We start from the raw sequence: 24,967 nt of genomic DNA on the forward strand, positions 1-24,967 counted from the left end.
TACTTGACTTGATAGTTAGGGAGATTTTTCTTGAATAACTTTCAAGTGAACTTTCCAATAAATTTGCCTTAATTGGAAGGCAAGTTTTTTACAGCTGGCCAATAAGATGCTAGAAACTTGCCTTATTTTCAAGTCCCTTATGTCGTCTGAACCTGCCCAATGTCGTTGACGGAGAAACTACTTTCTAGGATTTGAAACCATCGTTTCCGCTGGCCAAAAATCTTAAAGTTACGATAAGCGATGATAGGCGGATCTTGGTTTTCTCATTTTAGAATTTGTTTTTGGACAGAAGTGTTTTAAAAGCTTACTTAATTTTTAAAATCTTCTTTACAAGTTAATTTTAATTCTCTTAACAATTTTGTTTAGCAAAGTTTTTGTCTTTTTAAATACATGATCAGAATATAATATTAAATTGATGGTCTTGTATTTAAGGTTTGTATATTTGCTCTTTCTCTCAGAAAGGATCTTATGTATTTAAATAATTTAAATCATTACTAAAGTTTTTCCAGATTTTAAATTTTTGTGAATACCTTGATAATTACATATTACAAATATTTAAGTTGACAGACATATACCACTTTTTTGGTGAAGTAAATTACTAAAAAATCAGCTGATAAAGTATTTGCTTATACAACTAAATTTGGTAAGCCTTATAGCTCATATGACGCAACTGGATTAATTGGTCAAAACTCATGTGCGAAGCGATAAGAATATAATAGGATTTCTGATCCGTATTGTATTTGTGTTCCAGTGCTCAGTTTAATGTATCCAAAAAGTAGAAACCACTAAAAAATACTAATTTTAATTTTACATGTGTTTAACAAATAAATAATTTTAAATACATGGGGTGCCATATTCAATAACGCAATTCGGAATTCCTACGAATATGAAAAAAAAAAACAATCTGAGGGGAGATCATAGCCTCTACGACCCCCCTCCCTTCCCCTCTGGATCCACCATGTGTCATTTTAGGATGGGAATGAAATATTTAAGAAACATAAAACAAAAGCAGTTTCAAACCAGTTGTTTTCCACAATCAAAACACCATCCTTAAATAGAAACCATAAAAGGCCTTCTCTAATTTTATCATAAGTCAATGCCTATCAAAACTTAAGTCAATTCTCTGGGAAATTATTGGAAGGGATATTTTATGGGTTTTAAAAAATCTTTAGTACCAATTAGCGAATATGTGCCGAATACTTACTTATTTTCTCTCCAAATTTCAAGGCATCGAAGACACGAAAAAGAAACACAAGATCTACAATATATAATCTTATCATCTCAAATTTTTTTTAATTCTAGCAAACAAATAACTATACAGTTTTTAAATAAAAAAATATTATGAAAAAAAAATTAAATAAACAACTAAAAATCAAGCCGTTAAATTAAAAAAGGAAACAAAATATTTAAATAATAATAGAACAGCATTCTGGTCACTAAATAAATGACTTATATGTATATCGAAAAATGTGTATGTGAGTGAAGATAAAACTATTCCGGTAAATATTTTATGAAAATAATGGACTGATTTACTGATAATAAAAATAATTACAATAATTCTATTATCTTTTCTGCAAATAATAATATTACAATGCACATAATATAAATATAAAATTTAATGTAGCTACAATTAATGGAATTTTATTTTATATTTTATATTGTATTTTTAATTTAATTTTTCTCTTAAAATTTAATTATTACTTTTTGCTTTAATTGTTGTTGTTTTTTTTTCTTTATTTATTTTATTTTTTATTTTTGTAAACGACAACGACGACGTTTTTGTTTTTGTTGTTGCTTATGAAATGGAATTGTTCATGATGTGAATTTAAATTTGAATTTGAATTTAAAACTGCAATAAACTCTTGCGGTGGTATAGTTGAATATACAGAAAAATGGGAAAATAATTTATATATATTTTTTATACATTCATATTTATTGAGGATTTGTTAGAAGCATTAAAAGATTTGACACCTTTCGATGCTGTCAAAAACAAACAAGTCTATTAAAATGGACTCTTTAAATTTAAGTTTGCTTAGCCTTGGAAAGGACCGCCTCGGATTTGGAAGATTGTATCCGCTTTTCACAGTACAGACTGCCAATGGGCTTAGAGAGTGAAGCGGCCAGACTTTTTGTAAAAGTGAATTGACCGATATAACTCACTGCAGTCGAGGTGTTTGTTGTGTTTGAGCTTGTTATGGGTGTAGTGGCTGTAGAAGATGGTTGACTTTGACTATGACTTTGGCCAATTGTCACAGAATTAAACTGTGGGTCGGTTGTCGTTGTAGTTGTTGCTGTCGCTGTAGGCGAGTAAGCCTCTTTTTTTCTTCGATCGGTTATAGGAAACTTATTTTTTGTACAACTCAAATCCAGTTCGAGTGTATAAAAGCGACCTCTGCTGAATTTTTTGTTTTCGTTTTCGATAACAACTGCAGGCTGCTTGTTTAGGATACAGTTGCAATTGTTTTCGTTTATTTTATTATTGCTGGCAGTGTTGTTTTTGGAATTGCTTAAAAAATTATTTTTAAGCACTCCCGGACTTAAACTAGATTCATAAATATTATTAGTTTTACTGTTGTCGGCGTCGTGATCGTTATTTAACTGTAATGTGGTGTTTATCGTAGTTCGGCTGTCGGAAGGGTTCATTGATATGATGGTTGTTGAGGATGATTTGTTGTCCGACGGCGATAGTTTTGAGCTTAGCGGTTCGATTAAATTCTCACAGCTGGTCTCGTAAACGCTTTCAAGGGGTGGGGATTTTATGTTTGACTTGTAGGCTGGAAACCAGCCGGAATTTGGAATCACAGGTGGTGTCTGAGAGGTGGGTGTAACACTCGCAGACTGTTGCTGTTGTGGTGGGGTTTCTGTTTCAGATGGGGAGGTCTCTTCATTTGGTTCGGATATTTGCCGCAAAGGTTTAGGCGGACACTCCTTCAACTTTCGAGCTATGATCTCACTCGGTTCAACGTTGAAACTTTCAAAATTCAAGTCTAAAAAGAGCTCTTGAAGAAAGCGCCGAGCATTCATGCGATAAGTACTTCGTCCTAGGAATTTACACACTTCCGAATACAAACAAATATCCTGGAAGGATTCCGGCTGCTTTTGCTTCAACTCGAGCAAGGCGAATTTCGATTGCTTACTACTCACTGGATTAGCCAAGCGCATGACATTATACAAAATCACTGTGGTAAGATGATCGGGCATACTATCTTCGCTGTGAATGCTTTCGGGTGAGTTGAATGATATTTCTGACAGTTGAATCGAGGAACTCGGATAGGATTTCAACTTCTTATTAAATATACATGTATCGCTGCATTTATTTGGTTTATTGTTGTTCGTCCGAGAGCAACGCAAACAATTGCTGCGATTATGTTTGCCAATCCATTTTGAACGTTTACTCACAGAAGAAACGTCTGAAAAATTGCTTATGACAGAACTTTGGTCGCACTCGTTTATAGAGTCATTGAAAAATTGTTGTTTAACGCCCATAAGATTGGCATCAACTAAATCGTGGTCTTGAATGTCTCGCGAAACGTATGTGGTAGTCATGTTACGCGTAGGAAATAGATCAAGAATATGTTTTGGAAGGCAAATTCCTAAAAAACAAAACAAAAAAAAATGCCAACAGTTAAAACAAATCGAAAAAAAATATAAAATGAATATGACATTGTTACCTGAGTAGCAGGGGCCTTTTGAGTCGTTTTGTAACAGGAACTTTGGTGCTGCCAGTGTTGGTAGAGGAACTTGGAGATCTTCAACAGTGAATTGCCTAAATTAAATATAAATTAGTTTTAGTTCTCCAATTCTCTGTTGTATTTTTTATTTAATACTTACGAATACACGTTAAGAGAAGTATGACGATCCAGACTTCGTACTTTCATCTTACGATGCAAATCACTTATCGAAGACTTTTTTTGACGAAAAGTTGCATATATTTCATTGCGATCAATGATTTCAGCTATTTCGTCGGCTGCAGATTCGGATAGAACAGGTCGACAATGCCGTCGAAGGGTTCTTAGTTTCGCATAGCCCTCAAAATCCAAATGGCTTATTGGTGTTGGTAAGTATGTTGTGCCAATTAGTGACGTCCGTCGGAGAGGAAGAGCGAGTCTGGACGGGATATCAGCGAGATTGGACATCGAAGGAATCGGACTTAGTTGTATTTGTTGAAAATCTCTATAGGTTTATTTAAAAATATAAATAATATTTAACTTTAATATTTACATGCTTAGAAAAACAAAAAAAAAAACATACCCAACAGTAGTTCGAGCTGGTACCGATTCACAGCTGCTTACTCCAGAGGTATTCGAGTCAGTACAAGAGTTACGACGTACCCTATGATGATGTAAATGTGTCCCAGCTATGATGCTTATTACATCTGTAGTCTTTGATTCAGACAATGATCTTGTGTGTTTTCCAGGCCGAGTGAAAGCTGGATCAGTCATAGTTTTTGATTGTGTAACGCATCCAACAATCTTTAATTAACATGTTATAGAAATGTAATTATTCAAAGAGTAAAGTAAAAACGTACCTCGTCTTTGCTATCGCCTTTGCTTTCGCCTGTTGTGGTTGTGTCATCAGCCAGCAACAAATTCCAATCACTTCTTGTGTAATATGATCCTTCAATTTGATCATCTAAACTTGGATAATTATACGAAGGTACGTCTTCACACGGATGCCGCACAGGTGTAAAATTATTTGAAATCCAGTCTTCGGGTTGGTAAACAGGCCAAATTGTATTTCGATCATGTCGTACGCACAGCCAATCTAAAAAATAATTAGAAAAAATATCAAAATATATTAAATTGGATAAAGAATTAATCACTAATAACATAGATAAGACATAGTGAGAGCAATTCGTTAAGGGTTATAATACTAAAAAGATATTACGAATGCACATTGATTTACAAATGTCTGTACATTGTAAAGAGTAATTGTTATGCTGCTAAAATATAACAAAATGTACTAAAAAGTATATTTGAATGGTTTGTGATGAATGTATCTAGAACTAAAAGTTGTTCAGTCTCCTCATTGTAAGTACCATTAATGGATAGTGAAATTTTAGGGCAGCATTGGTTTATCGACGCATTAAATTTTTCACGTCGGTGGACGACATCCGAAGGAAAAGAATGAGAATCTTAAAACTAAGCGTACTTTCATTAACGAAACAATTATAATTAACAATTAATGGATAAGAAGTTTTAGACAAAAGATCATTTATAAAAATAGGAAAGAGTTTCGTAGAACAAACAGAGCCTTGGGGCACATCAGCGTTTTTTTGTAGATATCAGATTTGAAACTGTGCAATACTACTGGAGTTGAACGATTTGAAAGGTAGTTTCTAACCTAATAAAAAGCAAATCATCAATACCAAATGCACTTTTTCCGATAAGAGAGCTTTATTAGGGCAAGTATTGATAAGTAAAGTAGTACCCGTAGCATGATGGTTAGTGCGTTGGACTGTCATGCAAGGGGTCTGGGTTCAATCCCTGCCTGTGCCACCTTAATTTAAAAAAATAATTTTCGCGGATACTGCCTCTTGCGAGGAATTGACAAATCCTTCAAGAGTAATTCTTGTCATGAAAAAAGTGCTTTCTCAAAACTAGCCGTTCGGATTCGGCCCAAAATTGTAGGTCCCTTCCATTCCTGACAACAGTACTCGCACACAGGAATGGTTGAGAGTTGTAAGTCACTAGGCCCTGGTTCACAACGGACTGTTGCGCCACCCCATTTGATTTTGATTGATAAGTAAAGGTAAATCGGTGGAAACAGCGTTGCACACTTTAGTACGCACCGTCGAATATTCCTTCCATCACTATGATTGCTTTCCTTGACATCGAAGGTGCCTTTAACAACGTGGACACATCTGCACTAAAATCTCTAAATGTAGAGTTAGCTTCGGGAGTTCATTCATAGCAGAATAATTAATTCAAAACTGGGCAACTCTTCTGGTAGACGATTCGTTAGTAGAGGGACACCCTCTCCCCTCTCCTCTGGAACCTAGTGGTGAATGAAATCCTAACTAGTCTCGTTGCTGAGGGATTCAGAGTGATAGCCTATACGGAAGCTTAACACCCTAAAAGAACTCTTACAAAATGCCTTAGACTTACTAATTCTTTGGGCTGATCGGTGTGGACTGGGTGTTAACCCACACAAAACCGATTTGGTCTTATTTTCGAGGAGATACATAGTTCCATTTTTCAACCCTCCCTACATTAAGGGAATCCAATTAAAATTCTCAGACGAGGCTAAATACCTGGCTCTTGTCTTAGATAAAAAACTAAATTGGAAGCGCAACGTACAGGAAAGAGTCAAAAAAGCTAACGTAGCTCTCTTTTCTTGCTAAAAAGCTATTGGTAATAAATGGGGCTTACAACCTAGAATCACGCATTGGCTATACACATCGGTAATCAGACCGATTTTAATGTACGGTATGGCAGTATGGTGGACTGCTTTCGAGAAAGATATAAATAGGGATAAGTTAAATAGAGTCCAACGTTCAGCTTGCCTATGTATAAGCGGATCGCTTCCCACGACCGCATCTGCGATACTGGACAGGGACACCTTACTCTACCGAACACCTCTTGACATATTAAGCAAACAAATAGCAGCAAGCTCTGCTATTTGCCTCAAAGTTTTGTCGCAGTGGACTTACAACAATATTAGCCACTCCGTAATTCTTAGGTATTTATAATATCAGATCTTTTTCGGAGGATAGGACATTCCTGGAAGATGAGTCAATCAATTTCTATACAGATGGGTCAAAAACAAAAGAAGGGGTTGGTGGAGATGTGTACTCTGAACGATTGAAATTAAGTCTCTCATTTCGCCTTTCCCAATCATTGTAGCGTGTTCCAGGCGGAACTTTTGACGGATATCAACTTTTGGCGATAAAGGAAGTCTTGTCCTGGCTTAAAGAAAACGTGATATCAACATCTGATATCCGTATTTTCTCATATAGCCAGGTCGCTATCAAATCTCTGGACTCTGTCTCTAAAAACTCTATAAGAGTCCATAACTGTCGATCATCTCTAATGGAGATAGCGCAATAGTTTCATATTCACCTTTGCTGGGTGCCATAGAGACATTCCAGGTAACTGTAAGGCAGATGAACTCGCCAGGAACGGTACAGTACAGCCCATCCTACCACGTTTGGCAAGTACTGGCATACCAATCGCTACTTGTAAACTGTTGCTAATACAAGACGCTGTGAGGAGGGCAGGCATCAGGTGGAACAACATCACCACGTGTCAAGTCACAAAAAACATCTGGCCAACACTGGATTTAAAACGTTCAAGGTGCTTGCTCTCTCTAAGCAGATCCCATATAAGCTGTCTAATAGGAAAGAACGCCATGAGACTAGGCGTATTCTCAAATGACTTTTGCAGAAGCTGTATGGACGAGGAAGAGGGGGAAACAGTTCTTCATCTTCTCTGTACATGTCTTGCTCTGGCTCGAAAATGCAAGAATTACCTAGGAGAATTCTTCTTTAACGATCTAAACGATCTAAATCATATCAGCATAATCAGCCTCTCACGTTTTGTAAGGAACTCAAACTGGTTCAATTGAGCTTAGGAGGAAGCCTTAAGATTCATGTGGTATCACAATGAGTCATTAAACTGGCCTAAGTGTGTCCGTTTCCATCTTGGACAGCCACTATAACCTTACCTAACCTAGAGCTTGATTCCGAACTCTATCACGAGCAGTTACCTTTTTTTTTCAAAGTGGTGTAAATATTTGTCCCACTGTTCGATAAGATTAACCATTCGATCATCAGTGGACCTATTGCTATGAAAAAACATATGGGTCATTAAGAAGCTTTCGAACTTCAAGATATTTCTCAAGGTGAAAATTGATCAGCGATTTCATGCCTTGGAAAGAAAAGGCTTAAGTACATTCGGAGGGTAGATAGTAAGAAGGATTCGACTTTTTTAGGGTCAAGCTACGAAGATGCTGTTTTTCATTCACTTAGAAAAAGAACTGTAGAGTAGAAAAGATGGAAAAGGTTACGTAATAGTTTTGCCAGCGTTATGGAACAATAGCGGCGATACTATAATTTGCAGGAAATCGAAATCAAGGGTTCAAACCTTCGCCTAGATGTTTAGAAGGTTTATACTTACTTAATTTGAACAAACAATTTGCTCCAGCAGTAGTACTTCCAATTAATCCAAGTACATTAAAAGCAGTCGCTCGAATCGAATAAACTTCCGCCTTCGTTGCCAAGTATATAATTTTTTCATATATTCTGCAATTACAAAAAAAAAAAAAAAAATATTTTTAAAACAAAAATAAAAAATAAAAATTCTTACCTTGGGAAAGATTCTAAAAACATTTCGATTCCATTCGAATGCGTCGAAGCATGCCCTAATGCCCACAAAGCTGATTTCAGTTCAAGACAGTCATTCTCATCGTTCATTTTTGATTTGTTTATACAGTCCACCAAACCTGGCAAATCAGCAAAATTTTGAAGTGCTACTATTCCTTGATTCGTCTGTACTAGTTGTCCATATAAATGCGGTTGAATATAAGGTGGAATAACAATAGGCCTAGTTGAACAGTTTCTTCGACTGTAGTAGCCATCTTCATTTTTGATGTGCAAGGTTAAACTGGAATGCGTATCAGCTTCAACCAAAAGGACGTATCTATAAGAGAAAAAACAAGAAATAAACATTTGATAAAGGAAAACTGCAATTTAATTTTGTTTTAAACCTTTTGTTGTAACCATTCTTCCAAAATTCAACTTCTTCTTTGATTTTTGCCTTTCGGTGATTCAGTCCACGATAAATCGAATAGAAACGTGACATAAGAAGCCGTCCAACATCACCAAGTGGCTTAAAATTTGGCCAAATGCTAACGAGTTCTTCTAAATAGTTCTAATATAACAACGGGAGGAATTAATAAATAAGCAATTATGATACAATCGTATGATATGATTATAAAGCGAACCTTTTCATAACATGCTTCATCAAGAACATCGATAGCAGCTAACACAATGCTTCGTTCTGAGTCTTTAGTCTGATTAATAAGAAGGGGAATCCCCCAAACTTCAAAATTTGGAATCCTAGCTCTAAGCAAGACTAGTAGAAATTGCGTTGAATAGAGACGGCCACTGCGAGTTTTTGCCGAAGTCAGTGCTTTTTCGAGAATTTTTCTCGTATACGATTCGAGGCCATAGTCTAAACCAGATACGATTAGTTTAACATAACAAACGTGATCGGTACTCGAAACCAGAGTCGTTAATCTATTGAAGAAATATAAATAAATTCATAATTTTCCTTAAGTATGTAATATAATTTAAGTTACTGTTCAAAAACTGCAGTATTTGTTAAAATACTTATCCCTTTCTCCTGACGACACATACGACCGATAAAGAGGAAATACTGTTGGCACATTGTATTGTTCATATGTTGAGGGCTAAATAGACAGTCATGAGCTCTATTTGATGTTGTTATAGCTAATAGGTGTTGACTTATATCCGAAAATAAATCCGTAAGCTGCCACATGCTCTCCAACTAAAGAATGATAAAAAGATTAGGTACTTAAAAAAAAAACAATGTTTTAAAATAGTTTACCTCATTGCTGGCAAGCAACCAATCAATCAAATCGAGACCTGCTGTTACATATGCTGGAACTGTTCTACCGTGCGCTAAGTCTTGGTGAGAGAAACGATTACTACTCGGCTTAAAGTAATGAACGATTCTCTTGAGAAACCTAGTTTTAGTATCGTCTAGTTTTCCTATAGCATCCGTCTAGATAAGAAATTAAATACATGAGTTCGACATCAAATTTTCATTCTTTTACCATCACAAAGAAAAAGAACTTACTCTTAAAATAGTTGTGACTATTTCCCAATCCCAAGAATTGCCATCGGCCAACACTAATACATTGGAGTCCTTTACTAAACGATTGAACTCACGCATGTTTTCAAAAAATTGCCTAAACTTTTTCTTCTTCAAACGAAAACTTGAACGTCTCATAGTCGATGTTGGAAGCGAGTGAGATTCATCAGTTCCAGTTCCTCCACCACTGATACTGGACGACACCGAATCTAATCGACGTCGTTCGGAATTCTCTTGGGCAAGTACAGCATTTCCAATCGTTGTAGTAACTTCGTAATTGTTAATGTCACGCTTAAACAGGCGCGTATTTATAAGAGCTGAGAAAATATAACTTTTATCATCACACATTACAAAGCAAGTAATTGATTTAAAACAAACCTCCTCCTTGAATAATGCTGTCTAAGAACAAACTACATGACACTGGTCGATTGCGCAGCATCTGATGGTAGTTTTGAAGAGCTGATATTGAAGCAATGGCCTGATGATTTCCTTGCGTGGCATGTGTAACAAGTGTTGGTAGTGCTGGATATGTACTACATATATCGGCAGGTAAATGAGTATGCATTAAATGAAGAATTTTACCTGCAAAATTAAAAGATTTTTAAATGAAAACTCCAACTCAAACATAAGATATAAATAAAAGCTTACCAATTAAAACTGTTGCACGAACTGAAATGAAAGTATCACTTGATACTATGACTTCAACAAGTGCATTTAGTAAACCCGTTTCCAAGAAGCAATACAAAAGTAGGGCTAAATGCTGTTCACATGTGTTGGGTGCACGACTTGCAAGACTAGGTAAAATAGAACGTCCTTCCATTGCAACAAATCCATTACTTAACAGCCAAGTATCCTAAAAGAGTAAAATTTATTTTTATGCAATCGTTCTAAGCTAAAAAAAACCGTTTTCTTACCTGAAAATCTGAAGGATCCACCGCTGATAAAGCTACCGAATATTCGTCTGTCCAAATTGGTTGCGGAAGACCCAAAATTTCATATAGTAAATCTAAGATTGCTTTCTGTAATGGAAACAATATTTGTTATAAAAATTATGTTTGGTAAATGTAAAGTATTTTGCATGCAACATAAAATACACACAATTTGTTTAAAGAAGAAATAGAAGTACAAAAAACGGATCTCAAATGGATTCAAATGTAGACAAGAATCCTTCTTACAAGATTGGGGATTGATCGACCCATAAAAGAAAGTAGTACAAGTAGAGTGCATCTATCAAATTTTGTATGTACTTACCCTAACTTCCAACTGATTTAAATATAAAACATCAACTATAGCTTTCAGTCCAGAAGGATTACTTGGATTACAAAACTCCAATGTTCCAGCCCAACTTCGGAGAACTGAAAGCAATGCCAATCTACTACTTGTGTATCTTAACTCACGGGCATCCCTATAAAATCAAAATGCTTATAAATGAACTTTCAACACGATTACCACCCAACAAATTTGACTTACTTATTTTTATCCATAATACCCAGTCTATAGGTAAAATCGCAGTATGGTGCTGCTAAGCAATCTAATCTTATGCCTGAAATATTTCTTGTGTTTGGCCATTCGAGCAAATGCAACAAAACGCCACACAAGCTTTCAGCTATCCGTGGATTGTGACATTCCAATACATTTCTGGTAATCGCCCCAACACCACCGCAAACAACCATCAAAGTTGGATTCAAAACTCCAAATTCACATAGCGTCGCAAGGCAAGCCCTTAGCATATTATCGCTATCTTCGATGCCATTATTCGCTAGTGATACCAAACAGCGTACAATGACAGGACTCACATCTTCTGGTGATATAGCGAGAATTTTTCGAACCTAAAATCAAATAAATTCAATGAGGAATTAATTTATTTCGAGTGTTGAAAATAAGAAACATACCAATTTAAGGCCCTGTACTCGTTCGTCGTCATTCCTCAAAAGTACATCAATACTTCGGCAAACCAAATAAGGCAATTGCAACGAATTGAATATTTTAATGTCCTTTGGCGTTAATAATACATATCGGATAGCTCGCAGACCAGCTGCTCTAACTTGTGTAAATGAGTGTATCAGTGAAACACTCAAGCTAGATTTTAAAAAGAATATTATTAGAATATTTTAACTTCAAGTTATAAGAAAAAAAAAATATATGTATTACCAATACAAAAATTCTTCTGTTGAAAAACCCAATTGGGGTATTTTGTTCTCTTGAAAGAGTGTTGCAAATCCATTGAGGAGAAACAAGCGCTTTGCGTCCCTCGTTTCTTTAATGCATAATAATTCATAAATTTCAAATGCATTTTCTGCGGGTGATTTTTGTGGATCCAAGCGAAAATAATCTTCTGGTTCCGTCGAAACTGTAAAATAAAAAATAAATAACATATATTTAATTTTTTCTACATAATTTAATTTTTCATATGTGTATAGTTTTGTTGCTGGCTGGTCTCTTAGACAGTGTTTCCTTTTTCAAGATGGTTGGGTTTATTGTTTGATGGTCAAGCAGTTGCGATTAGTCTCTTAGTAGAGATTTATTTCATTATTGAACAAGGAGTTGCGAACACTTTTTTATAAAAATAATGCCACATTATTCTTATAACTGTGTACTTCACAATCTTTTGTGGACAAAATTTAGTTCTACCTAGATCTCTTTAGCAAATACTTGACTGTTTCACTAAGATCAGAAGAAGATTTAGGGAGCGAAGACAACCCTAAAAATAAGTTTTTATGAAAACACTAACTAAAGCGCTTAGAGCCGTATCTTTCCCAATAAATTGACTATTGACAATAGAAAACTTTCAACAAAAGACACCTCTTTCTCATCTTTAACATGTCAATGAATGGGAATTACGGGCAGAAGAAGAATAGGTAGACATTTTAAAGAAGGAGGATTTTATTCTGTAATTAAAAAGAGGATAAAGGAATGCAATAGTCTAAACATAATACAAAAAATTAGGTGGCGCAACAGTCCGTAGAGAGTTATAGGTGACTTATAACTCTCGGCCATACTTGTTTGCGAGTCATTCCAGGGATGGAAGGGACCTACAGTTTGTAGTAGTAGTAGTAGTAGTGTGTGATTTTATTTAAAACAAAATATTGAAATACATTATGCATACTTAAACACAAAATATAGCATTGGCTTTTGCCGTCAGCCTACAGTTTGTATGTCGAATCGGAACGGCTAATTTGAGAGAGCACTTTTCAGGACAAGGACAACTTTTTAAGAATATGTCAATTTCTCGCAAGACATTACCCTTGAAATATTAATTTAGTTTAGGCACATGTAAGATATTGAACTTAAAACCTCTAGCAGGACAGTCCGACGCACTAACCATCACGCCCCTGGTACAATTCCCTAAATCCAGAAACGTAACCACAAATTTTAAGCTGCTAATGTACAGTGCCAGGTACTTAACAATTGGCATCTTAACAATTTACAATCATACTATGACAAAAAGTAAGCTAGGTAAACTTCGGTGGGTAAGCAGTTCGCAAGAACGAATAGTTATCGTATCGTAGAGTCCTTTCAAATAAATTCTAAGACATGGTCAACAGAGTTTTGGCTTTGGCTCGCAATTATCATTATAGAAAGAGCCCAGGATCAGACCCTGGTTGTTGAGCCGATGATGATGATGATGATGATGGAAATAACATTACATTTGGCAGGTTTAGACGACATAAGGGACATGAAAGTTAGGCAAGTTTCTAGTATCTGATTGGCCAGCTGCCAAAAAATTACCTTCCAATTAAGGCAACTATAATGGAAAGTTGACTGGAAAGTTAGTCAAGAAAAATCTCTACTTCTATCAAAAAGACAGTTGATAATGTTTTTTCATTAAACTGAAAGCTGAAATTTATTACTCTATGATTTATTTATTGTCCATACAACTTTATTTAAGGCTTTCTGTAGAAGGGTTCCTTGTCAATTTGTAAAGAAATAACTAATATTTCTTTACACTACAGAATACAAATCGTGGAGGACTTGTAGCTTGCATGAGGAGTGTTTTTAAGACACTAAATTTGTTTTCATAACGCTTGAAAAATTAAATATTGCCTTGGTCAAAATTTACGTTCAAAGAATGAAGTTGACTGCAAATCAAGCCCCTTATGTTGGCTGAACCTGTCCAATGTTAGTCAAGAAAAATCTCCCTTATTATCAAGTCAAGTCAGCTTATGTCAAAATGACAGTAAACCACGTTTTTTCATTCAACTGAAAGTTGAACTTTATTTCTCTATGATTTTTTTTTATTTTCTGACCAATTTTATTTAATGTTTTGAGGAAAAGGGTTCCTTTTAAAATTGAAAAAGAAATAAGTAATATATTTTTGCAATCCAAAATACAAATGTTAATTGGCATATAGCTTGCCTGAGGAGTATTTTGTAGACAATATTGTTTTTGGTAGTTTTTGTACGATGAACTGGTGGTAGAAGTTAGTGAAGTAAAGTTCTGAGTTTGAAATGTATGACACTTGAAAAAGTAACTAGCTGACTTGTTCAAAATTAGCGTTCAAAGAATGCAGTTAACTGCAAATTAAGTCACTTATGTTGTCTGAACCTGCCCATTATTATAAAATTTATAAAAAGCCATTTCCAGTGCTATGAAGTTGCTATTACATTTAATATTGGAAATCTGTCAGTTACCATACAGTTTTTTAAACAATTTAAATGTGCGAGTTATTTTAATTTTTGAAAGAAGACGTAAAAATGTTCGTCACCTCATACAACTATTCCTAACCGGGGTTAATATTATGAAAATTAGTCTCCAAGTCGGAAAACATTAAAGCATTCTGATAGTCTCTTAATTGATACCTACATACCTCGAATATTTCTATTTCTCTTAATATATTCATAGGCAGGCATGCAGGTGCAGTTAGATTCCCAACAATAGCATCCAGATTAAGTAAACATAGAAAGTGTGTGTTTTCTAGAGAAAAACTATCGTCGTCGTCGTCGTCGAGTTGTATTTATTTACAAAAATTATTCAAAGCCTCAAACCAAAATCATTTAATCTTAAAACTGGTTTAAGATTTAAACAAAAATACATAGAATTATTGGCGGCGGCGGGCGGCCGGCGGTGGCTTCGGCGTTGCGCGACGGTATGAAACTGCTTGATGTAAACAATTATGTATGCAAAATATTCATTTTAGCAAAGAAAAAATGTACAACGCAAAAGATTTGGCAGTAGAAGATGTGCAAAAACCAATAATTCGACATAAACTAGGCCAAAACAGCACTTATCATCAAATTAGCAAGAAGAGAAAGAAAAACATACATAATGAAACTATAAAACAAATGGAATTGCGGAAAAGGAGGAAAACACGGAACAGAAACAAAAAAATCCATCCGATAGTGATTCAATGCTCCATTCTCAATTTCTCATGCCATGCCACATATTTACGGAGCATGCCTCTGCTTCCTTCACACATCATGTTTACGACCATTAAATACTATACTCTACGTTCTCGTTGTCGGCTACAACTTTTCCGTTGTCGTTGCCGTTGCTATTGTCGGTTGTCCCAATTTGCTAGCAAATTTTAATGCTGTTTCACCTTCGTCACTGGTTTTGGCAATTAAATATTTTAAGGGAAATCATCATCATTATCATCATCATCATCATCACCGTCGTCGTCGTTATGAGTCACGGAATTGTTTGCGTAATTGCCTTCGCCAAAACGTAAATACTCCAACGCCCAACATCATCTAATGTAAGTTAGGCATAAGCATTCGACGACATTCGGAATTCCGCAAGCCGGAACCAGGCGGTTCTACTAGAATCTGGATATGCATGCAAGCAAAGCTAAGCACGCTTCAAAAATTCAACAACCCAAACTGCGGTTGTTCTTCTTCGTTTTTCCCTCTCTGCCACGGAAGTCACAACCTCACAACAGCGCTAGCGGTAGAGGCAGCGGCAGCAGCAGAGGCTACGCAAATTTCACCGTGTCGGTGTCACACCACCACCGCACCGTCACGATCCTAAATACAAAAGAAACTCCTAAAACATATTTCTATTTTAGTCTATATTCATCTAAAAATACATTTTTGATACAAATCACGGGTTGTTCGGTAGATGAAAATATAAAATGCGACAATGGACTAGAAATGAAATAATGTTTACACCCTGCGCGTCCTTCAATGATATCGCCACCACCAAACCAAAACCAACCACACCATCATCATCACCGCCACCAGCACCAGCACCAGCACTGAACACCACCGTCACCGTCGTCACTTTTTTTTATTATTTTTTTTTTTTTGACCATCCTACGCACTTCATTCGATTTTAAACAAATTCAACACAAATATCTCAAAAACTCTTTGTATTTTGATTGAATTGCAACATTTTAAATGAAACACTTTTATTTCTTTTTGATTTTGGACTTGGATTTTATTTTTTTCGTAGACATTTTACAAGTTTGGGAAGATTATTGTGTTTGGTGTTTACCTTTGGCACGAAACTTCCTTTTGCCTATTCGCCAGCTAGAAGCCATTTTCAGTGTAAAGTAAAATTTATATTTTGGTTCTTTTTCTTTAGGAAAAGTATTAAATCGAGGGCATTTATTCGCATTGCGGTTAAATCACACTTTTGGGCACGGTCGCGTTTGACGCGTTTGTTTGTTTTTTAAAGAATAAATAGAAATACGATTTATGAAAATTTATTAATGAGTTTATTTAGTGCGTTATACCGAAAAATTTCCATTTTTTATTACGAAAAAGATTTTTTGACTTCTTATCATTTACTTTGAATTGACATTTATTCGCCATTTTCTTTTCTATAATATTTTTGTTGGAGTGGATGAATAGGGAAAAAGAAAAGGCTTTGGCATTGCCATCGTTTAGATGGAATTTAAATTTGCTTGTTGATCTAGTACATTTTTTTTGTTTTGAATTTTGTGGAACCGATATTCTTGACAAATGGTGATAGTTGCATTAGAATTGATTTTTTATTTGTTTTCTTAATTGATTTTTTTTGTCTTAGATCCTAAATTGAAACAAGAAAGCAATATGTATTGGCATTTAAATCGGTCAATGAAAATCGCCTTCATAAGCGGGGAAACTGATATCTGAAATGTTGACAGTTGTTCAATCGAATGTTCCATTGGTTAAGTGAATTATTTTTTTCCAGTGTTAAGTGCTTATTTTCTTTATGGGATAGGGCAAAAAAGACTTTTTTAAAGTACAAAATTCAAACACAAGCTGGAAGAAATTGATAAACATTTTTTTAGTGATAAAAAGCTCATATTACTTAGTAAAAGTAAAATTTCTGACAAGAATTTATCTTCTAACGAATATTTTTTTGCAGGATATAAGTCAATCATAAGCTGCTAGATATTGTTAAGAAAAATCTTTATTCATTTTCTAATATGACGAGGAATTCTTTTACACAAAACTAAATAAATAAATCACTAATTTTGACATAAGTAGACCTGACTTGGTAATAAAGGAACCAACTTTTCAATAAAATTAACTTATTTCGAAGGAAATTATTTGGCAGCTGTCCAATCAGATATTAGAAACTAGTCTTACCTTCAACTCTCCTGAAAGCATTCCATTTGTACACAAAATGACAGTTTTTATTCTTGGTTTGACAATAATTGTCATTTGGATTATTCATTATGATTTTTGTAACAAAAGTTGTTTTTGAGTTTGAAATCACTTTGGGATGACTTTTTGACACTTTTGTTATGATGGAAATGTCAAAATTTACATATGATTTTTTGGGCGTTTCATATATAGAGTGACACAAAACTTCAGAAATGATTTGAAATTTACATCGCCACTTGTTCCATTCACATGAAATAATATCAAAACAATCAAAAAGTTAAATCTTATTTTAACCAACCAAAAAATAAATTTCTTTCTTAAAAATTTTCAATCGATTACTTTCCTTAAAAAACGGTAATAAAGAGACTGTCTAACATGAAGAACTTCTTGCAAGAAACCGTAATATTTCCTTTCTTGGGCGCCATTTTTGAGTTATGTTTTTCGTTCAATATTTAAGACCATTGATCTAAAAATTTTAAGCCGAAGTTCTTTTCGACTACCACATGAACTTTGTCCAAAACTTAATTAAAAAACAACTGCATCACAATTAATATTGCTTTGTAAATTGAAACACTAGTTCTGCTTTATTTGGCATTTTTTCTAGAAATATTAGTTTGTTAAGAAATGAGGAAAAAGAAAATACTATGCATTTAACTATTTTTTGTTTTGTTTGTTCGTTTTGTTGTTTTTAAATATTAAGAAGGTTATCGAAACTAATATGCCAATTTTTGTTTTGTTTTTTGTTTGTTGTGAGTGTGTTCTTTTTTTTTGTTTTATTTTAAATTTGTTTTTTTTTTTTATTTTGTTTTGCATATTCCTAATTAAATTAAAATTAATTTAACGATGGTACTTTCGAGCCACTCCAATTCACATCAATATTTGGCCATTTTGTTTGCAAACACGTAAGCATTGGATTCGAAACACACACCGATTTTAAATCACATTCTAACATCACGGCTGATCCCCTATTGAAACGCACCTATAAAATAAAAATACAGACAAAATATAAGACATATATTTCTTTGAAAAGAAAACTGTTGAAACTCACTTTATTGCCCTCATTTGATCCAGGGATTCCATTATAATGCAATAAATCAAATGTATCTGGTGTGGAGCGCTTTTCAACAGGGAAAAACTCATCCATAAATGCATTTAAGAGTATTATGCCTAAATTTTCGGGATCAAGCTTTTTCACCATTATTTCGACACTGCAATTAAAAATAGATCGAAATAGAAAAACATATTTTTTTATACCAGAAATCGGTGTTTGACATAGACTTACTATTCTGGCTCACTGACTAGATCTAACGACGCCAAGACATCTTGTAGAACAGGCGCTGGAATAAAATTATTTCCTTCGGGGTCGTATGATTTGAATATCCTTCGAGCTATTTCTGACGAAGTTTCTGGTGAAACTAATCTCTTTTCATGGCTAAACAATACTAATTTTTGAAAAGGATAAACGTTAAATAAAGTTTTGAATTGTTTTAAGAAATCAGATGTGTTTAAAATTACCAGTAAGATGCGTTTCTGAACCCATCACCCAGACGGGATTTTTTGGATTTTTGTAGAAAGATCCAACAGTGCAGTAGCGCATTTGTTCCATAAGAGTGATAAAACCAATTTCACTTTGTTCACTAATACCACGTAGTTCTATAAAATTTTACACAATTTATTTGATTAAATTAATTAAATTTAGACAAAAAAAAACAACATACTTAATCCACCAATATCTTCTTCGTGGTCCCAAACGTGAGCAACAGCTTGACCAGTTAACATGAGATTTATAAGACCTTGCGATCCATAGCCATAGGTATTGTGAATGAGAGGTTCTGATGTGTCGGAAAGCTCTGAAGTGACATTTTCAAAGCCCTATAATATAAAAATGGGTTTGAAACTCTTTTTGTACACTCTTAAAGAAAAATTATTACCTTCGTTAAGAGGACACTATACATAAAGAGTAAAACACCAAAGTCGGCTGTTAACGTTCGAAAGTTTTCGGATAGATATTTGGATACATCATCTATATCATCTAGATTAATCACTGACAGGTTCTTGTGGAAGTTTTCTGGTAGCCGTTCAAGAGCCTGTTGTTGTAGAAAAGAAACTTTTAATTTAATAATAAATGTGACCTTCCAGATAGGCAGAAGTTTAAATTTGATTTGTTTTTGTTTATATCGCCATAATTCTGGCTTATTTGTTTTAGAAATTAAAGTTAGAAAATGACGAAAACACACAAAAAAGTTATTGCAAGAAGCAATAAATACGCTGGCTCAATTGAGTAACAATTTTGATAGACCTATGCGAGTAATCGAAAATTTAATCAGTCTTTTCTTACTTCTACGAAGAATTGACGAAAACACTCAAAAAAGTTAGTCTCAAATAAGACTTCGAATTTAGTTTAAAATGTTAGGTTCTAATTTAGGTCTTTTAAGGGACCAGTATTTGAGAATATTAACATTTTTCAGTTAAGTGTCTACAACTCGATTCTGAAAGCTTAATTGCTGATGTTTGTATACCTTTGATTAATATAGTTTGGAATAGCATACACAGTGGTGGACATATAAATAACACATATTTTGATAAATTTGGTCTTTTATTAAATATACCAAGTGTTTTTGATAGTTTCCCACATCTCGTCTAAGTCTTGGAGATTGTTGCCTTTATATTGACTCCCAGTATCATTTCACAGATTCTCAATTGGGTTCAGATCGGGAGAGTATGCTGACCATATCAGAACGTTAGCATAATAATGTCGAAAAAAACATTATCGTGCATAAAACTCTATATCACTAACAATGGTCATCTATTTGTCAATTCTTGAGTTTACTTTAAAAATTGAGCCAACACCGTGCCATGAGAAAGCTCTCCATCTCATGGTTTATCTCACCGGACAGTGGAAGAAATCTTTACATCGTTTTGGAGAAAGTAAGATTATTGCGCTTGATATTTCAAAAGCATTTGATAGAGTTTGGCATCAAGCTCTCTTATCGCGTGCATTTGGTGAATGAATGAATCCCTTCTTCGTTGGGTTAGAAATTACCTTTCGGCCAATTCAATTCAAGTAGTATTGGACGGGTTCAAATCTGATATTCCTAAAATAAACGCTGGTGTGCCCCAGGGTTCTGTTTTTTCCTCATTTTTATAAATGATCTTTTGTCTAAAACTTCTAACCCACTAAATTGTTTCGCGGATGACAGTACCCTCAGCTTTTCATATTCGTTTTTAGATTCTCATCCTTGTTCCCCGGATGTGGACTACCAACGGCAGTGTATGATAAGCTCATTAAATTCTGATTTTGACAGCATTGTTCAATGGGGAATCAAAAACCGTGTAGAATTTAATGCTTCGAAAACTCAATGCTGTCTACTGTCGCAAAAGCGTAACCCTCCCCCAATGCCACTATCCATGAGTGGTGCTTGCATCGAGGAGACTGAACAGCTATCAGTCCTAGGTATGTGCATTACAAACCACTTGTTGTGGAGTGATTACATTTTTCACATCGCCAAAAATGCTGCTAAGTGTTTAGGTTCTCTCCGACGATTTACCCCTTCTGATTTGGTTATAATTTATAAAGCCTATATTCGTCCAAAACTTGAGTACAATTCCCATATTTGGACAGGTGCTCCTAAAGCCCACTTGAGTCTCTTGGACAGAATTCAAAAGAGAGCTCTAAAAATGATAGGTGACCGTTGTCTAACTGAAACTTTTGCTTCTCTCGAGCACCGTCGTAAGGTTTCATGTCTCTCATTATTTTATCGCTACTTCCATAAGCAATGCTCTAACGAAATAGCCAGTTGCATTCCTCCCCTCAAACAATTCAACCCTTGAGCCCAATATCGGTCGTACTGTAAAGTACAGAGATTCTTTTTTAGCCGCACTACACGATTGTGGAATGCTTTACCGGACTCAATATTTCCCACTCATTACAATGTGCAGGCATTCAAAAAGAATGCGCATCGGTATCTCCTTTCAAATCCTATCCTCCCTTCCTAATTTCTCGCACTGTGTACATTCATTATAAGTTTATTCATATCCCCTTGAGTGCGCGTACAATATAAAAAAAATCTGATCTAAATTTACAGGACTTTGATTTATCACGCTGTAGCACATTCTCCCAAAAATTAAGGGGGTTTCAAAGATTTGCCTTTGCATGGAAAATTTGTCTGTACTATTTATGTATTTGTCCAAGCTAAAATAAAGCTGTCAATAAAAAACATGAACCCCTCCACGGTTTGTAACTTTATCTATTTTATCAGTCTTGAAATGAATTTTGAACTCCTCTTGATGTTAAAATATTTGTAACTTCATTTAAAAGTACGCTATTTTTCGTTTTGAGTATAAAGCAGACAAGTCACATTCCAATTATCATTTAGCTCCTTAAATCTTATCATATTCATAATCAATCATATTCGTTTGTCACTATGGACTTATTTACCAACCTTCATTTTAATTTTTAATTGAATAGCTTAAGCTTTGCAGTATCAACACAGATTCTTTCAGAATTACTTTTCCCGCCAAACCATATCTACCCTTATGAGTGTCTTTGGAAAATGCACTATTAACTTTGATTTATCACTCTACGAGTAAGTATGAATATTTTTATTCCAATGATCAACCTACCCTATATACAAACCTGCAGGGTGTCTTTTATTTAAAAATAAAAAAAATAATAAAACTACACTTACGGCTTCTGGAGCATCATCTGTATCGGCAGATGTATTCACGTTGCCATCTTCATCTGGTGCTCCTGTTGAGGATTCCATCGCTTCTACAGCCTCTTCGTGAAGGGAAACAATTCGAAATTTGGTTTCTTTGCACTTCTCAAGAATATTACAAAGCGCTTGTATAAGAACTTGTTTGCATTTATCGTGAGTCAACTAAAAAACAAAACAAATATAGGCATTAATATACATATTTATAATTGACACATATCATCTATATGGTTGTAATTATTGTTACATCTTTCAGACAGTGATTGGGGGTATCCATGAGAATTTTCAATAAGTATGCCTGCACTGGAGCAATAACAGCACAAGGGCCTCCCTGTCGTTGCACAAGAGCAGACGGTTCCGCCTCACTGAACTCGAAGCCTGTAATGAAGTATTGTTTCTTGTTATTTAGTTATTCTAGACTGTACATAGGTCCATATGTATATATTTTTTAAATGATGTCAATAGTCAAAAATGTAGAGCTAACGATTTTTCTTCTCTAGCGGTAGTGGAACACATTCAACAAACTTTTTAGCCCCTTAGAATTCTTTTTACAACAAAGGATGCAATTAATAGAATCTCACACTTACAATTTCAATAATTATGCACAATACTGAGTCTAATTAGACGGGTGCTTCAATATCAATTATAAACATTTATGTACATATATGTAGCTAAATTGGAAGAAAATAATAGAAATTCCATAGCGTTGGGGTGGGTTAAGATTTAAGAACAAACCTTGTGACCATCGCCGGAATACATCGAGTTTTATATTTTGACCCCATAGCAGATTTCGAAATTGCTGTAATTCTTGGTCATCATCTTTTTTTGAGGCACTTGAACTCTCACCCATTGTAAATTTAATTTTAAATTGTTTATATATTTATCCAACTAAAATTTATTTTAATTGGTTTTCTAACAAGCAAATTGACAAATTTTTGACAAATGCAGTTTCATTGAAATGAAGTTGAAAGGAAATGTCAAAAAATGCAAAAGTTCATCTGTTTTCTTAAGCAGGGATGATTGTGAGGATAGTCGATGTTATGGTGGTATAACAAGCCCAGACTTTTTGTTTCTAGAAATAAACACTACCTTTGCCAGTTTAACACTGGAAAGTTTACCTTCAGCACTTTATCACAGTGCTGGTCGGTTTACCATGAGAGCAGGTAACGTAGTTTATTATTTTAAAATTACCTTCCCATTGCATACTTTTGTGTTATTTTTTATTTTCATTCTTTATGACACATCCAAAATGCAATTTTAAAAAGTAAAATTCAATTCAGATTAAATATTTTTGACATTAGTTTCGTGTTATTTTTTATTTTTATTCTTTGTAAAATTTAAAGTAAGTTATTGTAATTTTGTATGTTTAGTTTGAATATTTAACCGAACTCAAACTTGAGCCTGCTTGCTACCTTTTCGGTTATTTACGAAAGAAGCAGGCTTTAGATTCACAGCAATTCGGATTAATACCGAAGCAGAAAGTTTATTTCATGCAAATATTCTTGCCAGTCAGTTAAAAATTGTAAAATATGTGATGCAGCTCATGATTATTTATCTAACCCTTACCCTTAACCGTTGTTTCTTTGTATCCCCGAATAAGGTAAACCTTAGGGTAATCCATTAATACGCCAATAAAATGTATTTACATACGTTGATTAGACAAATATTACTACTCCACAGCAAACGAAAATAATGAAGATACTGATGGAATAAGGAAAGGAAGTGCAATAGTTTGGGAACATTGCCACAGAGATAAACTGTCCAGTGGAAAGTTGGAAGAGGTAAATATTCACGTATAGGAAATAAGAGACTTTAAAGGGATGTACATAAGTATCATATGTCTACCACTCAATACAATCAACCATTATAAAAGTTGACTGGAAAATTTGTCTGGTATTCCAAACTATGAATTGAAGCTCACTTGTTATTATATTAGCTACTTATATATTTGTTTAGATTGCAAACTGAAATTTTACCTTATTTATTAAAAATATTGTTTGAAAAGATTCCTCGTAAATTTTTAAAAGAAAAACTATTTTACCACCATACAAAAAAATTAATATATTTCTTAGATAATAAAGTTTTAGTATTTTTTCCGTGGTCATTATTTCATGTCATGGGCCTTTGATGTGATCTCCACGATCGTGCAATTTAACAGCGATTAATTTTTGTTTGCAAATTCACTTGTCTACGCATGTGCTGTAATATGCGGTCACAATTTCTGCAAAAAGTTAAAGAAAATTTTCTTGGCTGAATTGTATTCCAGTCAAAAGCGTCGGCCACTTTCCCAAGATCATTTTTAAATCCTTAAAGTAGAAATGAAATGTTTTTGGTACAAAAAAACGTTATTTTTGAAAAGTGACTGATAACTAAAAAATTAAAAGAAAAAAGCAATTTTTTAAATACAAACAGTTGTGTTAAAAAAAATAGCAGTGCTCTCCAAAACAAAAGGGCCCTCAATATCAATGTTTAATATATTCCATTAAAGTTCTCATAACAAATTAAAATATTTTATTCATAATAACAGAAAATAAGTACTATCTATTTTTTACCGCTAGCTTTGTCACAGTAAAAACCGTTTTTTAAATATATGGCTGTTCATAAAAATAGCAGTGCATGACAAAGTACTAGAACTATTGCGTAAGGAGTAAGAAAAATTGTAATAAGTTATATGAAAGTATACAAATAGTGTTAGCTTACAATTAGTACTTTGTTGCATAACCATTATTTTTATGATGCTTTGCATCTACGAGGCATCGAGTCCACTAAAACCTGACACCTCTCGACTGATATTGCGTTCCACGAATCCCGCATTGCTTCCCAAATTTTTTTTCGAATTCTTGAGTTTTGTTTTATAAACTGCGTTCTTCACATCATCCCACAA

General features: G+C 34.3%; 2 protein-coding genes across 3 annotated transcripts; both read right to left on the minus strand.

Moving 5' to 3' along the window:
• Positions 1 to 1,259: 1,259 nt before the first annotated feature.
• LOC129945367 (rapamycin-insensitive companion of mTOR) lies at positions 1,260 to 16,558 on the minus strand. 2 transcript variants are annotated; one of them, XM_056055057.1, is made up of 20 exons: positions 16,269 to 16,558; positions 11,988 to 12,186; positions 11,729 to 11,915; positions 11,307 to 11,665; positions 11,088 to 11,241; positions 10,751 to 10,855; positions 10,485 to 10,689; positions 10,215 to 10,418; positions 9,822 to 10,153; positions 9,570 to 9,746; positions 9,301 to 9,509; positions 8,944 to 9,238; positions 8,707 to 8,870; positions 8,307 to 8,639; positions 8,118 to 8,242; positions 4,529 to 4,764; positions 4,252 to 4,472; positions 3,832 to 4,173; positions 3,672 to 3,766; positions 1,260 to 3,593 (listed from the first exon to the last, which is right to left on the minus strand). In XM_056055057.1, exons 1-20 carry the CDS (start codon positions 16,312 to 16,314, stop codon positions 2,023 to 2,025), a joined length of 5,559 nt encoding a protein of 1,852 aa, XP_055911032.1. In that variant the 5' UTR covers positions 16,315 to 16,558; the 3' UTR covers positions 1,260 to 2,022. The 2 variants fall into 2 exon arrangements, with proteins under 2 accessions (XP_055911032.1, XP_055911033.1); XM_056055058.1 differs by lacking the exon at positions 16,269 to 16,558 and adding an exon at positions 14,644 to 14,985.
• Positions 16,559 to 17,915: 1,357 nt separating this feature from the next.
• Positions 17,916 to 23,032, minus strand: LOC129948024 (ubiquitin carboxyl-terminal hydrolase MINDY-3 homolog). Its single transcript, XM_056058831.1, has 9 exons — positions 22,819 to 23,032; positions 22,331 to 22,461; positions 22,057 to 22,248; positions 19,300 to 19,455; positions 19,087 to 19,240; positions 18,884 to 19,021; positions 18,651 to 18,810; positions 18,417 to 18,576; positions 17,916 to 18,347 (listed from the first exon to the last, which is right to left on the minus strand). Exons 1-9 carry the CDS (start codon positions 22,931 to 22,933, stop codon positions 18,201 to 18,203), a joined length of 1,353 nt encoding a protein of 450 aa, XP_055914806.1. The 5' UTR covers positions 22,934 to 23,032; the 3' UTR covers positions 17,916 to 18,200.
• Between the last annotated feature and the right edge of the window lie 1,935 nt (positions 23,033 to 24,967).

The sequence above is a fragment of the Eupeodes corollae genome, chromosome 2, assembly GCF_945859685.1.
Source record: "Eupeodes corollae chromosome 2, idEupCoro1.1, whole genome shotgun sequence".
Taxonomy (NCBI): Eukaryota; Metazoa; Arthropoda; class Insecta; order Diptera; family Syrphidae; genus Eupeodes; species Eupeodes corollae.

What these genes read in the sequence shown, in the direction of transcription:
- LOC129945367 (XM_056055057.1), bottom strand. Translation starts at nt 16,314, where the DNA reads ATGGCTTCTAGCTGGCGAATAGGCAAAAGGAAGTTTCGTGCCAAAG. An exon ending in ACAGAAGAATTTTTGTATTG is followed by an intron (nt 11,916 to 11,987) that starts GTAATACATATA and finishes TTTAAAATCTAG; the next exon opens with CTTGAGTGTTTCACTGATAC. An exon ending in GGTTGCTTGCCAGCAATGAG is followed by an intron (nt 9,510 to 9,569) that starts GTAAACTATTTT and finishes ATCATTCTTTAG; the next exon opens with TTGGAGAGCATGTGGCAGCT.
- LOC129948024 (XM_056058831.1), bottom strand. Translation starts at nt 22,933, where the DNA reads ATGGGTGAGAGTTCAAGTGCCTCAAAAAAAGATGATGACCAAGAATTA. An exon ending in AGAAGATATTGGTGGATTAA is followed by an intron (nt 19,022 to 19,086) that starts GTATGTTGTTTT and finishes AAAATTTTATAG; the next exon opens with AACTACGTGGTATTAGTGAA. An exon ending in GATCAAATGAGGGCAATAAA is followed by an intron (nt 18,348 to 18,416) that starts GTGAGTTTCAAC and finishes TTTATTTTATAG; the next exon opens with GTGCGTTTCAATAGGGGATC.